Source organism: Zootoca vivipara, chromosome 10 (genome assembly GCF_963506605.1).
Source record: "Zootoca vivipara chromosome 10, rZooViv1.1, whole genome shotgun sequence".
NCBI lineage: Eukaryota > Metazoa > Chordata > Lepidosauria > Squamata > Lacertidae > Zootoca > Zootoca vivipara.
Window position 1 is genome coordinate 14,509,006 of NC_083285.1, and position 15,448 is coordinate 14,524,453.

Sequence of the window (15,448 nt, forward strand, 5' to 3'; positions counted from 1 at the left end):
TTGAACAAGAGTGGACTGATTTTGTACTTTTAGCAATGGTTGCTGAATGTGTCGGAATGCCTAACTGTTCCCTACGTTACACATGATGTTGATAAAAATGAATGTGGTGATAAATGTTGTCTCTTTTCTTGGGCCAGAATCAATTTTGCTGCAATCTACTTCAAAGCACCAACTCTGTGGAACTCTACCTACACTCATTGAACAAGATATGCAAAACGAAGGTGTGGAAGCTAGACTCAGCCACCTGGGGGTCATCATAACAGTGAACTGGGGGGCAGGCATGAATGGGGTGCCCAGAGAAAGCATCATTAGTGGGTCCTGGCAGGAAGTGTTGGGCAAAGGATATGTTGTGTTGGGGTCCAATGCTGGATCCCACAAAGAAGGTGGTGAGCAGGACCACAGAGTGACACGTGGCTTGCTTGTTGGGCAATGTACAAAACATTAACAGGAACAGTGGTTAGATTTATTTTTTTATGGTTACAAAGATTTGGCAAATTGATTTTGTCAGTTTAAGTGCTTTTTCTTTTGGTCCTATTCTTTATTTTATATATGCACCAAGTGAACCAATAAACCAGGCTTCCTCAACCTCGGCCCTCCAGATGTTTAGGGACTACAATTATCCCTGACCACTGGTCCTGCTAGCTAGGGATCATGGGAGTTGTAGGCCAAAAACATCTGGAGGGCCGAGGTGGAGGAAGCCTGCAATAAACTGAAACTGGCATGGGGACAAATAGAAGAGGATGCCTTCACTCCCCAGTATGGATCCCCTTTATCACATGCACAGCCCAATAAGACAACAAGAACCCGCCACCAGCATAGAGATGAATCTGGCTTACTTGACCCAACAAGCCCACCCCCCCTCACAAAGGCAAACAAACCCCATTGCAGCCACCCACAGAGAAACCAACCATACCCTGCGCCCCCAACCTCTCTCACTACCAAGCAAGCCTAACAAGCGAATGGAAAGAGAACCTTTCTAGTTGACGCTGACACAAAATCCCGCACGTACACTGCAATAAATATAAATTTCACTGCCACCCCTCCTCTCCCCCCTCGTCTTCCTGACCTTATACTGTACTCAACACTAATGTCTCATAACAAATGGAACTGATCTGTAGAGAAGACTGTACAATTTGAAAAGAGAGACAGGGCATGTACTTTTGCAAATCAAGAAAATAATAATAATAATAATAATAATAATAATAATAATAATAATATATGCACCAAGTACTTTCTACTTAAAATAGACCCATTTAATTTAATGGGCAAGACTAATTTAACCCCATTAATTGCAATGGGTCTACTCTGAGAAAAACTTCTGAAACCTTTTACAATTCTTTTCCCCCACCCCAATTACCTTAGGATCCATTTAATTCCAGTGAAGCTCTCATCTTCACAAAGAACTTGCTGTTGTACAAGAGGAGGTGATAAATATCTCAGAACACTAAGGCTCTAAATAATTGGTGATAAATATGTAATAAGGCAGCATTTCAGCAACACGAGAAAGAGCCTGTACTTCTAACCCAAGGCCTGCTAGTGGAAATTCATGACCTGAAACATTAAAACCAAAGTGGCTGGTTTCCTGCTTCTTTTGACAAAAAAGCAATTTTCATTTTTGGCCCACCAGATGACAAAAGGTACCGTGGGATTACTTGCATGAATGGGGAGATAGCACTGGTCTCCAAAGATAGCCAAGGATGGCGAGCATAAATACGGAATTACTTATTAGAAATTTGCATCTGGTCTGTTATAGCTTTGGGCAGAGAAAACATTGCTGTGAAGCATGCAGGATATTTTGACAGTCTCTTTATGCCTAGATTGAATGTGGAGACCTGGATTGAAAATGAAATAGTGGTGGAACAACTTCCTGCTCAAAGCTACATCCTCAGGGCTATCCTGTAGGACCTATTTCTGAGCTTTGGAGTTGGGCCTTATAAGACTGCTTCACACTCATTCTCAGAAAGAAGGATGCTGGTAAAAAACAGATCTGGCATCCCAGGATTTGCATACTCCTGTTAGTTTCTTGTGGGGAGCCCCATGCAGCAGAGGAACTAAAGAAAAAGAGTTCAGAGTGAATGTGCAAAGCTGCCAGCAGGTACAGTCATACCTTGGTTTTCGAACGCCTTGTGACTCGTACGTTTTGGCTCCCGAACACAGCAAACCTGGAAGTGAGTGTTCTGGTTTGCAAACTTTTATTGGAAGCTGAATGTCCGACGGGGCTTCCGATTGAGTGCAGGAAACTCCTGCAGTGAATCGGAAGCCATGCCTTGGTTTATTAACGTTTTTGGAAGTTGAACAGACTCCGTTCGAGAACCAAGGTACGACTGTATATGTATCACTGAACAGCCTTCAATAAGTCAGCAGGAGGACCACATGAATTAAATTCTGCAGCCTTAATGGACCTCTGCTGGAACTTTCAGCCATATGCAGGACAAGCAGGAATCAGTGGAGGAACTCAGCCTCAAAGAGACACTCCTAGATTGTGGCATAAAGGTTACTTATGTTTTTCCCTAGCAGGGGTTCATACTGTTTCTCTGGGAAGGACTTGTGTTCTTTCAAATGTTTCGTGACAAGCATAAAGTCAACATATGGACATGCAGTGATGAGAGAGGCTTCACCTGTTGAATACATTTTAAAGGCATAGAGGCATATCTACAAGCTCCCTTTTCATTGTAGCGCTTTGTCAACACCATGTCATGTAGTCCCTCTCCTCAAACGAATAAATCAAGTGATGAAGTGTGTCAAATATTTGGGGTGGGAAGACATTGCAGCACGATTTCTGTGCCTTCAAAGGCTGTAGGGCGAGCCACTCCCCACTCAGAGCATAGAAATACAGCAGAGGAAAGCTTTCCTCTTGCAGGGCAACAAGAACAGCAGCTGAAGAAGGAGGAGCTTGTCCACTCATCCTTGTACTCCTTTATGCACTTCTAATTGTGTAGGGGCTTCAAATGCCCCCAATAAAGCTTTACCAGGGCCGGCTCTAGGGGTAGGCTGGGTGGTGCGGGGTGCCAGGGCGCCGGGCCAGCAGGGGGGCGCCGGAGCGATCTCCGCACCACAGCGCCAGGGCGCCCGACATGCTTGAGACGGCCCTGAGCTTTACATTGCACCCAGTGTGTGGAAGGCAGGGATGGTGGTAGCAGAGAGGTCAAAGAGTGCGGCCAGTTTTTACAATCGCAGGCCCATCCTTGCCGTGATGCAATGTATGGTGGGCAATGCTCTTTTCCCCTAGAAAAATAGGTGTTGGTGCTCACCATGAAGTTGTTACACTTTTAGCAACAACAAAAAGAGTTGCTAAAACTGCGGACCCTTGAATAACCCCTGAAAGAAAGAAACAAACCTGAGACAGTGGGGAATATGTGAGAAGTTGGCTTGTGCCGCAATTCTGAAGTGACACAAAGCTCTTTCCCCATTCTAGAAAACTCCCCATTCTTGTTTTCTTCGGTTTTTTCCAGATATTTATACCACCAGAACGTCTCCCCAGTGCTCTGTTTTGTGAATGCTAATGCCTGCCTAAACTTCTGCTCACCCTTTGAAACACTGGTAACTGCAAGCTCAGTGTTTTGTTTTGTTTTATGTTATTATTTTAAAAAGCCTTTTCTGGTGTCAGGGAGTTATTGCTTTGACTTTCCTTTAATATGGTGCCAAGATTGCCCTGCTCCCCCCCCCCGGGAGTTATTAAACATGTTTCAAATCATGCAAGCCCAATTCTTTAAGGGCTTTTAAAGTGTTACCCCACACCACGGGAGCGGAAAAATACCAAGGAGCTTTCCCCACAAAACCTGCTGTAAATTACTACAAGACTCTGACAAGAAAGAAAATTGAGTATAAAAATTCTATCATAGGCCTATTGTACTGTAAATCTTTAGGCAGGGTTACCCCCCCCCCCTCCATTGCCTTTACCTGTGTCAGCTTGCGCTTGACTAAAATAAGGGCGATTGTATTTCACAGCTATTAATTGGGCCAAAGAAGATGGAAGAGTGAGAGGAGTAAGAAAGACAAAAAGAGAAACAATGGTAGAATAGCTAAACACTGGGAACGTTTTAAAAGGTGTCTTTCCAGGTTAGCCCTTTGTCAATACTTCTGTCGCTAGGGTTTGTTTACTGTTTACTCTCTGTATTGCTCACACGCAGTACTGTTTCTTTTCTGCTACAGTTCATATCCCTCCAAAAACTTTGTTATTCATCTCACGGTGTGTTGCAGCAAAATTGTATCATTTACATAAGTACATAATGACTGCTTCACACATCAATTTGGGGGGGTGACTTTGGGGGGGTGACCAGTGGACTCTCTGGTAGTTCGGGGCTGGCATCGCCTTCCCAGGTAGGATGCCAGGGGTCTCCACCTACCCAAGCCCAGCGTCTAATCCTGCCTGGGGAGGTGTTGCCAGGGGATGGCCAGGTAAGGGGAGGGACTTTCCGGCTCACACAAGAGAATTTGAATCTTACCTCCAAGCACCAGTCGGTTCCAGAGCTTCTCCCACCCACCACACCCTCATTCACGTTCTTTTGCAGGTTAACCTTTTCTCTACAGGTTCACAGGCGCTGCTACATCAAGGCCGCTGTTGAAGGGTTGGAAAGGAATTTTCCTGCATTGGCAGGTTTCGCCTTTCCCGTAGCAATACGTCACAACTTTGGCGGTGTCAGGCCTTGGGCGGAATTCTTTGGCGATTTTCCTAGAGGGAGGGGCGTGAGGCGTAGACCTCACCCCCTTTGCGGCAACAAGAGCGGGGTATTGGGGAAAGCCTTGACCATGCCAATAGGCGTCATCACTTCCCCCTTCCAGCGGTGGCGAACAGGGGGCGGTCTCTCTCTGCTTGAACATATGTTCTCCAGAGCCAGCCCCAACCCCCATACATGTGGATAACCCCGAAGCCTCCCAGAACCCCGGCTGGGGGCTGGGGAGGATAACGCCCAATGCCTGAGCCAAGGTCTCCCTACATCTGAATCTTAATAAAGTTGTGGCCAATTTGAATCCCCATAGCACGTTGTTATGCGTCTTTATTCCGCTCAGCGGGTCGCCGGGGTGGTTGGGGGACTCCGCCTGCCCACGCAAATTAAATTGTCATTGCATTATCGCAACCCATTCCTTTCAGTGCGAAGGAAACACAATGAAACTTGAGTGGAGGTTGGGAGGGGATCAATTGAGTATCAACACAGAGGTCTTCAGAGAGTTTCTAGGCATGTTAAGTTGAAAATGCTTGGAAACCTCCCTGAAATCAGGAACACTGAGCAAGGCTTTAATAAGAGAAACATACTGTATAAAAGCACTGTCATGGTGAAACTTGGTTGTCACAACTTTAAAATGACAGGAAAACCCCCCCCCCCAAAACTTTAAAATGACAGTAAAAAATAATAATCCTGTGCCAATTTATACCTCAGTAGCTGAAGATCTATATTGGGTATGTAGCCAGAATTTAGTGACTTTTTAAAAAGTAAAATAAAATACACATTACTTAATTTACTAGATTGTTGCAGTTACTCTGCTTAGGAAGCATTATATTCCATAAACATAAAAATGCACTTAGTTGTGGGTTTTTTTTTGTAATATAAAAGCCATATAAATCGAATGCCTAAATTCCTTATCCTTATGTAACAGAGCTTGTAAACCGTAACAGGTGTTTCCCCCCCCTTCCTTTTACAAACCAAATATTTCCAGGAATTCTGATAAAAGTCATAATTTCTTTCATGGTTTCTTACTCAGTGTGTACTCAGCTGAGGTCCTTTGATTGTCCATTCCAAAACCTCCTCATTCCCCTCTCATTTTCATATTAAACACCAAAGGAACCATGGGCGACATGTTCATGCAATCCCTTTGTCTATCGGAATAACATCAAACAAGGGGGAATGGACAAAACGTGGTGCAAATGTTTAATTGTCTGTCACTGGGAAAAGACTGCATCATCTGTTTAATCCAGCTGATTACTTTTGAGCCTGTAATAAATAAGAACATTTATTATGTATAGGACAGCCGGTCGTGAAATGTGCTTGCAGCTTTGTCCCATCTAGGAAGATGTGCTCTCTGATTCCTTAGGGTGGCAATGTTCTTTGCTAATACTATTGGCTTAATTTGTTGGGGGGGGGGGAACTGCAGAATAGACTACTGCAGAACAAGGCTAGATTCTGACTGACTCCTCCATGAGGGTGTTTTGTTTTTGTTTTTGTTTTAAATATGCATGTATTTTAGGGGGTGGTTTGGTGGCTAGCTCCTTCTCTAGCAGCCTGTGACTGCTGTGCTTCCTTCTGCTTTTTGTCCATTCATTTTGTTCTTTTCACCATCTGAATTTTTATCTTGAAATAAAGTTTAAAATCCCAGCAAGGAAAAGGACAAACACTGTATAACAGTACAGCAAGATCACCAATTAAGAGGAAAAGGAGAAAGCAAACTACCGTAACTACTGATAGGCTTTGAATATGCAAGTTTTGTAGCTGAATCATAGGTAGAAAAGCGAAAAATGCATCTATGTGTTTGTTTACAATGTGATCAGAATGGCTTGCACAGAGGAGATAAACAGAAAATGTGCACTAAAACTACTTACTACAAACAAACAGGAAATTCTGTTTTCAGGTTTTTAAATAGAGCTTGGATGCCCTTCTGTCGATATTATTTAGCTGTGATTCCTAGATGGCCCTTCCATCTCTAAAATTCTACTATTCTTTGCTTGCTGGATTTGCTAAATAGGTTTGTACTTAATCATGGAGGGCTTCCATACTTTCACTACTTTCAGGTGGGATATACACCTGCCAGCAAATTCAGGTTGTGCAATTGAAGTTGATTTTGAACTCTTCTGCAATAAACCCGCTTCCCTAAAATATCATGCTGATTGTGATAAGGAATGTGACAATAGAAATGCATTGGCACCTGTTTGATGCAACTAACCTTTCTGCAAACAAATCAGAGTGAATTCTCAATAAATAGCCAATGCCGTCTTAACCTCCCTGCATCTTTGTGCAAAATAAAAAAAATAAAAAATCAGGATGAATAGGTCATCTGAAAGTTACCAGTCTCCCTAATTTTTATCAGCCAACTACTGCTACTTTGGAGTAACTCCCAGTCCTATGCTACACATGACTTTGCAGCTGCACACAATTGCTTAGGGAGGTCTTTATACAGGAATCCAGGGTCGGTAGGTATAATATGACAAGGAAGCATAGCCTTTATAGTTAGCCACAGACAGTCTAATGCGGGGCAATTCTTGGCCGCAATTGGCAACTGTGTACCAGGACACCAACACTGATGGGACATTCCCACCCAAAGTGAAAGTATAAACCTGTCAGTCCAACTTCTCTGTTGGCAATGTTACGTGAAGGTTTTCAGGGTCAATGATATACCATTGACTGGTAATAATCTATCTTCTGCTGTTGCAATCAGGTCTTCAGAGTTCCCATAAGAATCTGGTTGAGCACTGTGAGAAAAGGATGCTCAACTAGATGGGTCTTTGCCCTGATCCAAAAAGGTTCTTCTTATAATCTTATGAAAGCTTTGTTTTAGGATTCCTCTGTATTTGTGCCAACCGATAAGGATGCAAAGAGATTGGGATAGAGCAGGCATCCCCAAACTTCGGCCCTCCAGATGTTTCGGACTACAATTCCCATCTTCCCCGACCACTGGTCCTATTAGCTAGGGATCATGGGAGTTGTAGGCCAAAACATCTGGAGGGCTGCAGTTTGGGGATGCCTGGGATAGAGCATTAATTGTCTCCCTTTAAAAAACCTCTCCTAATTTATTGTCCCATGTTACAGGAGGGGATGTCATCCAAAGATAGCATTTGGAGACTGTGATACATAGATGATTACAGACTGTAGCTGAGGAAACAGTAGTACAGGCGTCCTCAACCACGGTCCTTCAGATGTTTTGAGACTACAATTCCCATCATCCCTGACCACTGGTCCTGCTAGCTAGGGATCATGGGAGTTGTAGGCCAAAAACATTTTGAGGGCCGAGGTTGAGGAAGCCTGCAGTTGCATCTATGAAAGATTCCCAATAAATTGGTGGGTGTTTTGCTCCCTCCTTGGTGGGAAACAGGTGCAGGTGTTGCTGATAGTGCCAAGAGATCAGTTTCACTTCTTCTAGAGGTAGCTGCATGCAAGAGAGGTCCCCCTTTAGCCAGTCAGTGAAACAAGCAAAATGCTTTTCCTGCTCTCTGAGTGTGAAAGCCTTGAGGATTGTGGCGTGCCTCTCATTTTGGATGATGTGGCACTGGATGAGGCAGCTCTCTGAGTGTGAAAGCCTTGAGGATTCTATTGTTCCCCTCATTCTGGGAGCGAGGAGGCACTGATATTGATAGAGAAAGACCAGCAGTTGGGGTTTCTTTCTTTATTTTTTACCAACATTGCCAAGTAAGTGCATTATCTCTAATCACTATGTGCTCAAGGGTGATTTTAGGCTTGCTCCTGCAACCGGTGGCATAGCATGGGTTGCCAACATCCGGGGCCATGCAGAGAGGGTGGGAGGAAAACAGATGGAGTAAACAGGCACATTCAATTGCCTAACGGTGTCCATGTCACCCAGGAGATCGTAGCTGCAGAGATAAGAAAAGTCATTCTATGACCCTCAACACTTGCCCACTGCTGCTTGTTCTGGGTGCATACCCATCCTACAAGCAGTGCTATTTTTCTAGAAAAATAGGTGCTGGACCTCACCATAAATGCCTCCCTCGTTATCTTATAATGCTACCTGAGAGGTGCCGGAAGTGAGTTCCGGTGAGTTCCATCTGGAAAAAATGCTGCCTACAAGAGATCTGGGGACGCGGGTGGCACTGTGGTCTAAACCACAGAGCCTAGGGCTTGCCGATCAGAAGGTCGGCGGTTCGAATCCCCGCAACGGGGTGAGCTGCTGTTGTTCGATCCCTGCTCCTGCCCACCTAGCAGTTCAAAAGCACGTCAAGTGCAAGCAGATACTGTAAATAGGTACCGCTCCGACGGGAAGTTAAATGGCATTTCTGTGTGCTGCTCTGGTTCGCCAAAAGCGGCTTAGTCATGCTGGCCACATGACCCGGAAGCTGCTTGCGGACAAACGCTGGCTCCCTCGGCCTATAGAGCGAGAGGAGTGTTGCAACCCCAGCGTTGTTCGTGACTTGACCTAATGGGCAGGGGTACCTTTACCTTTACCTTTACCTTTACAAGAGATCTGAGTTGAGCAGCATCATTATGGCGTAATTTCAGATGCAAGATCTCCTTTTGTACTTATTTTCCATTTCTCTAGAAGTCTCCCTCCCTCCCTCCCTTTTTTTTGAAAACTGGAGAAATTGCTATTTTGTCATTCCCTCAGGCCCTTCACTCCAAGCGTTTCCTTGAGAGACTCCAATCCAATTAATTGCTAAAATAATGAAGAAAACTGTAACAAAATAGGGAGAGTAACTCTTTTGATCTTACATGCGCATGATGTTGTATTGTTTTCCTTTGGCTATTTCCCCCTCCCTTCCCCTGATAGCTCATTGCTTTCAGATTCCACATTGGATAGGTTTATATTTTATAAGGAGATGGACACTATTCAGATGTTCTTCTGAACAAATAGGTTGTGCTTGCAGCTGATGTTATGTTTGGTGTGAAGTCGGGAAAGATCTGTGCACGTACTGGTAGCTTGCGCATGTAGGTTCTGTCCATGACTGTTCAGAGAACTTTTGAACAGGCAGGGTCCCAATTGCATGGGAAGAGCTCGTGAATGCACAATTTGTGCAAGCCTAGGCTTTTATCGACATTATGCCAAATGCACATAGGGGAAGGTCTATCAGGCCATCTATCAGGCATTTAATCCTTGTGCTATAGTATACAGTACTTGCAGGGCAGTCTCGAGCAGGTCACACGCCCTGGCGCTGAGGGGCAGAGATCGCTCCGGCGCCCCTGCCCTCGCAGGGCGCAGCATGGCTTCCGCGCAGCTTTGCCGCGCAGCGCCCTCCCTACTGGCCCGGCACCCTGCGCCACCGGGACTCTACCTAGACCAGCCCTGAGTACTCGGGGTGTAAACAGCCCCAAGATTCACGTTGAATTTGTATCCGTGCAATCCATTGTGTTTCTGAGCCACTCTTATTTTCTGTCCTTGTTTTGGGTTTGGTTTCACTATCATAAGGAATATAAGGCCACATTCATGCTATACATTAAAAGCACTCATGTATCGGCCTAGATAGCTCGGTTGGTTAGAGCATGGTGCTGATAAAACCAAGGTTGAAGGTTCAATCCCCGTTTGGGACAGCTGCATATTCCTGCATTGCAGGGGCTTGGACTAGAATCAGGGGTCAACAAACTTTTCCAGCAGGGGGCCGGTCCACTGTCCTTCAGACCTCATGGGGGGCCAGACTATTTTTTTGGGGGGGGGAAATGAACGAATTCCTATGCCCCACAAATAACCCAGAGATGCATTTTAAATAAAAGGACACATTCTACTCATGTAAAAACACGCTGATTCCTGGACCATCTGTGGGCTAGATTTAGAAGGTGATTGGACCGGCCCCGGCCCCGGGGCCTTAGTTTGCCTACCCACATAGCTGCCAAGTCTCCCGCTGAAAAATGTGGGATCAGCAGCGGCGCAGCACCAGAAGTCGCTTCTACGCATGTCCGGACAATTTCCGGTGCCCAGACATGGGCAGAGCCGCACCCGAAATGGAGCCTCCCTCAATAGCCATTTCTGAGCATGTTTTGCCTTCTGCTCTCCTCTGTAGTCTCTTTCTGGCTCCCACAAATACACTTGCATTTTGGCAGTTCAGTGCTAATAAGCTTCCCGCAATGTGGGTTCCCCAGGAAGGCTCCCACCAACCACCACACGACCCCTTAGCAGAGGCCCCAATAACCCCCTCCCCCCACCTAATTCCCCATTGGTATCCCACCTTCACCTGGCGTTACCAGAGCAACACTTCCCTCCCCCTCAAAATCCAAAGAGAGGCCCTTCATTGGTTAAAGGCACCCAAGCCGCTGATGTGGCGACCGTATGAACGTGAAGAAGCACGCTCGGGCGAGGGCTGCTCCCCGCCGGGGCGAACAGCTCCCGCATGGTTCCCTCTCGCTGACTCTGCCTGTCTTGATCTCTCCACTCTCCTCTCTATGGTTCCCTCTTGATATCTCCACCTCTCTCTCCGCTCTCTCAACAACTGGAAAATGCTTTCTAGAGCTGAAGCACGAAGGTGCTTCCCTTTAGCGCAGTGAGTACGGAGTGCTTGTAGCTGGTTGAAATGCCCGCCCTTGTCCTTTAAAACAACAGCCCCCCTGCTCCCCATTCTTCCTCATCTTCATATTCCCTGGCAGGTAGGAAATCCGGGGGATTTCCGGGATTTTTTTCTATTCAGGATAACAGCGGGAAATGGATTAAAATCTGGGGGTTTCCCACGAAAAATGGGAGACTTGGCAGCTATGTACCCATGGACTAGGTCAGGCATCCCCAAACTGCGGCCCTCCAGATGTTTTGGCCTACAACTCCCATGATCCCTAGCTAACAGGACCAATAGGCGGGGAAGATGGGAATTGTAGTCCAAAACATCTGAAGGGCCGCAGTTTGGGGATGCCTGGACTAGGTGATCCTCAGACCCTAACTCTACAATTCTATCATCTCTATGACCACTTTAACAAATATGGCTTCCCTCCAAAGTACCTTGGGATTTGTAGTTTGCTAGGAATACTTAAACAGCCTGCAGCATCCAGGGGCAAAAATAACAAGGGGACTTCACAGTTTCACCTTAGTCCTAGAAACACCCCACCAATGGTGTTGCTCACAGTCCCTCACCTGCAATAGTGTCTTACATGGGCAAGGACATTTGATGGCAGTTTTGAAACATTTGGCATATGGGTTAATGAATATGCATAGGACATTATCGGCCCCATGAGGCACCTGATTCAGGCCTGTTTGTAGGGATCTGTGTGGACCTGTTGTTCCTAGTCAAGTCTGAGTCTGAATGAAAAGGGAACCATTCATCCGAGCCTTATCCTCTGTAACAAGGAAACCATTATGAAAACTACAGGGATAAGCTTCTATGGATGTCGTGACCATTGTCGCCAGGCTAGCATTCTAGATAGCAGCATCCCCCGAGGAACTGCAGGATGACATGCTGAGAAACCAGTGTGACAGAAATTAGCGTTTAGGAGACAATTTTGCTTCCTTTGGGAAAATGTCACATTCGGAAGACTAAAAATGTCAACGTTTCAGTGCTGCTATCTCTAAAGTAATAATCCAATGTTTGAACTGGAGGAATATTTATTTGTGGCTTAAGGAATTAGCCTAAAATGACTTCTCCTTAATGATGGATTCCCATCCCATGCTTTTAATGTGGGTAGTACGGGTCTTTGAGGGCATCTTATATTTTTTGAAAATGTAGACTCCTGATGCCCTTCACAATCATCTCCCAACAACAGCTGACACAGTAAACTAGACCTTAGAAGGACTTTGAAAACCAACGAGTCACTGAAGGAAAGGTTTGATTAAGGTCATGCAATGTCAATGGCAGGTGTGGGACTACCAGACTTACTAAAGTATATTTCTACACCTATTATTTCCCCTTGTTGTGACACAGTTAAGTAGGCCTTATGGAGATGTTAGGGCAATTGCGCACCTGGCCTGGTTAGAAGGGGTGTTTCCTTTCTAGCCAGTGGGATAAACTTTATTGCCTTCCCTTCATAGTGAACAAATGTGAATGTGTGAAAAATATTACAAACTCTTTGGGTTTAGTAGCATGTTAGCCTCTGGTTTCTTGCGGTTGGCTTTTCAGGTTCTATACCACGCATCCCCAAACTGCGACCCTCCAGATGTTTTGGCCTACAACTCCCATGATCCCTAGCTAACAAGACCAGTGGTTGGGGAAGATGGGAATTGTAGTCCAAAACATCTGGAGGGCCGAAGTTTGGGGATGCCTGTTCTATACAGTCATACCTCGGTTTAAGTACGCTTCGGTTTGAGTACTTTCAGTTTAAGTACTCTGCGGACCTGTCTGGAACGGATTAATCCACTTTCCATTACTTTCAATGGGAAAGTTCACTTCAGGTTAAGTACACTTCAGGTTAAGTACAGACTTCCGGAACCAATTGCATACTTAAACCGAGGTACCACTGTACTAGGGTGGGGCCAGATCTCAAACTCCCCCCTCATGAATTTCATGAGGCTTCCCACCTGCCAATCACCTGACGTCATTATCGCATCAGGTGACCAGGCTTTGCCTTTTGAAAGTAAACTACTTTCAATACAATACAATACAAACGAACCTCAAAGTGATGGTAGACACAACTTTTACCTGCATCACACCAGACTTCCCATGTGATCATGTGATATTGGGGTCGGGCAGGTGGACATGGTTGGGGGGGGGAGGGCTTTGTAATTCGACCGCCAGGTCAGATGTGTCCCAGCCCTGTTCTGCACTATGGGGTCCAGAAATCAAGAACCAGATATAGGTTTGATATATTTCATTTATGGGCGCGACTCAGTTTGGACAGTGCTATGTTAAACTTTCATGGGTCCCTTGATTGACTTAGGCTCCTGATTAATGCACTGGGATATTTTACAGGGGTTTATAGGACTGTTACTGTCAAGATAAACTCATAAAATTTACAGCTCCGAGCGAAAGTAATAATTTTAAGTTGTAATTTTTATTTAGTAACATTACCGACAGCACACATTATTATTGACAAAAAAACCACACCACTCTTCTTGAAATGTACTTAGTCATTCCCTTTGGAAACAATATAGGAATCATATTAAGGTTTGAGGAATGCAGGGTTTTACAGCTGTTTTGCTTTTTTTAAAAGAAAAAGAACACGGAGGAGTGAAATAATGTCCATGTTTTTGAGGACCCTGCATACAAATTAATAATCTGGTTCCTCTTTGGAATAATCAAGCTTTGGAACACTTTGTTTGTCTTTAGAAACATGCACTTTGGGTTGTATTCATCTGTTTTACATGCACAACACCCCAGGTTCAGTCTTCTGGCATCTGCAGGTAGAACTGGGAGAGAACTGAGTCTGAAATCCTGGCAAGGCAGTCAGTGTGGACAGAATTGAGCTAAATGGGCCAACAGATCTTACTTGGTATAAAGCAGCCTTCCTAACTAAGTCCTACTCAGAGTTGGCCCCACTGAAATGAATAAACCTCAGTTATTGAATATCGGAAACACTTCCTATGGACTTATTGAGTGTAAAAGAAAATTAACTTGTAATATCTAGATTTGAAGATTGAAAAAAACATTGGCTTTTAGAAAATAGTTGGTTGTCAATTTGAGTGAACACTTTGAACAAGTCACTATATTTAGCTGACTGACAGGGAATCAGAAACCTTTTCATCTCCCCCCCCCTTTTAAATTTTCTTTTTCTTTCTTCTGTTTCTTTTTCCCTTCTCCCTTCTCTTTGCTCCCGTTTCTTTTTAGATTAGATTTTTTTAAAAAAATATTTATTTTATTCTAGTATATTATAAAAAGATAATTTGTATCAGGTATAAACTTTTGCATATCTTTTGATGAGCATGCATAAAATCACAGGTTTATTATTGGTATTTGTGCCTCAAAAGGTTTACTGATAATTTGCAGCTTAGTTTTGATTGCTAACTTTAGTTAAAGCAGATTTTCAATGTTAGTTATACCCTGAGTCCACAGACAGCTTTCTAGGTCATGTGGCCAGCATGACTAAACTGCTTCTGGCGCAACGGGACAACGTGATGAGTGCCAGAATGTACAGAAACTCTGTTTACTTTCCTGTCGCAGTGGTACCTGTTTATCTATTTACGATGGTATGCTTTCAAACTGCTAGGTTGGCAGGAGCTGGGTGCCACACCCCATAATGAAGTCTGACTGGACTTAACCGTCCAGGGATCTTTTACCTTTACCTTATACCCTGAGTTGTTTATTGTTTAGTCGTCTTAGTCGTGTTCAACTCTCCGTGACCCCATGAACCAGAGCATGCCTTGGAAACTCTCACTTTCTTCACAAAGCTTCTCCTATTTTATGTCCATGGAGTTTTCATGGCAAAATACTGGAGTGGGTTACCAGTTCCTTCCCCAGGTGGATCACATTTGGTCTAAACTCTCGGCTATGACCTGTCCGTCCTGGGTGGCCCTGCACGGCATAGCTCATAGCTTCTTGAAGTTATTCAAGCCCCTTGAAGGCAATGATCCATGAAGGGGATACCCTGAGTAGACCTGTTGAAATCAAGGCGCTTCCTTTGTGTGTGACTTAGGTCGGAGATCACACTTGGTTTGCAATTTACGCTTCAGAGGTGTAAAAACGACCTTTGTTCTGTTCCTCCCCCTGCAGATACCTCAAATCAGCTATGCATCTACAGCACCAGAGTTAAGTGATAACACCAGGTATGATTTTTTCTCTCGGGTGGTCCCACCCGACTCTTACCAAGCCCAAGCCATGGTTGATATTGTGACAGCACTTGGATGGAACTATGTGTCGACACTTGCTTCAGAGGGGAACTATGGAGAGAGCGGCGTTGAAGCATTCACACAGATCTCGAGGGAAACTGGTAAGTGGACATCAGTT

General features: G+C 44.8%; 1 protein-coding gene across 1 annotated transcript in view; it reads left to right on the top strand.

Annotated features, from left to right (window-relative positions):
- Positions 1-15,448, top strand: part of GRM8 (glutamate metabotropic receptor 8) — a 496,390-nt gene that overhangs the window by 94,710 nt on the left and 386,232 nt on the right. Inside the window, exon 2 of the mRNA XM_035128427.2 lies at positions 15,215-15,431. Within this exon, the coding sequence (XP_034984318.2) occupies positions 15,215-15,431 (217 nt within the window). The remainder of the gene's footprint in view (positions 1-15,214; positions 15,432-15,448) is intronic.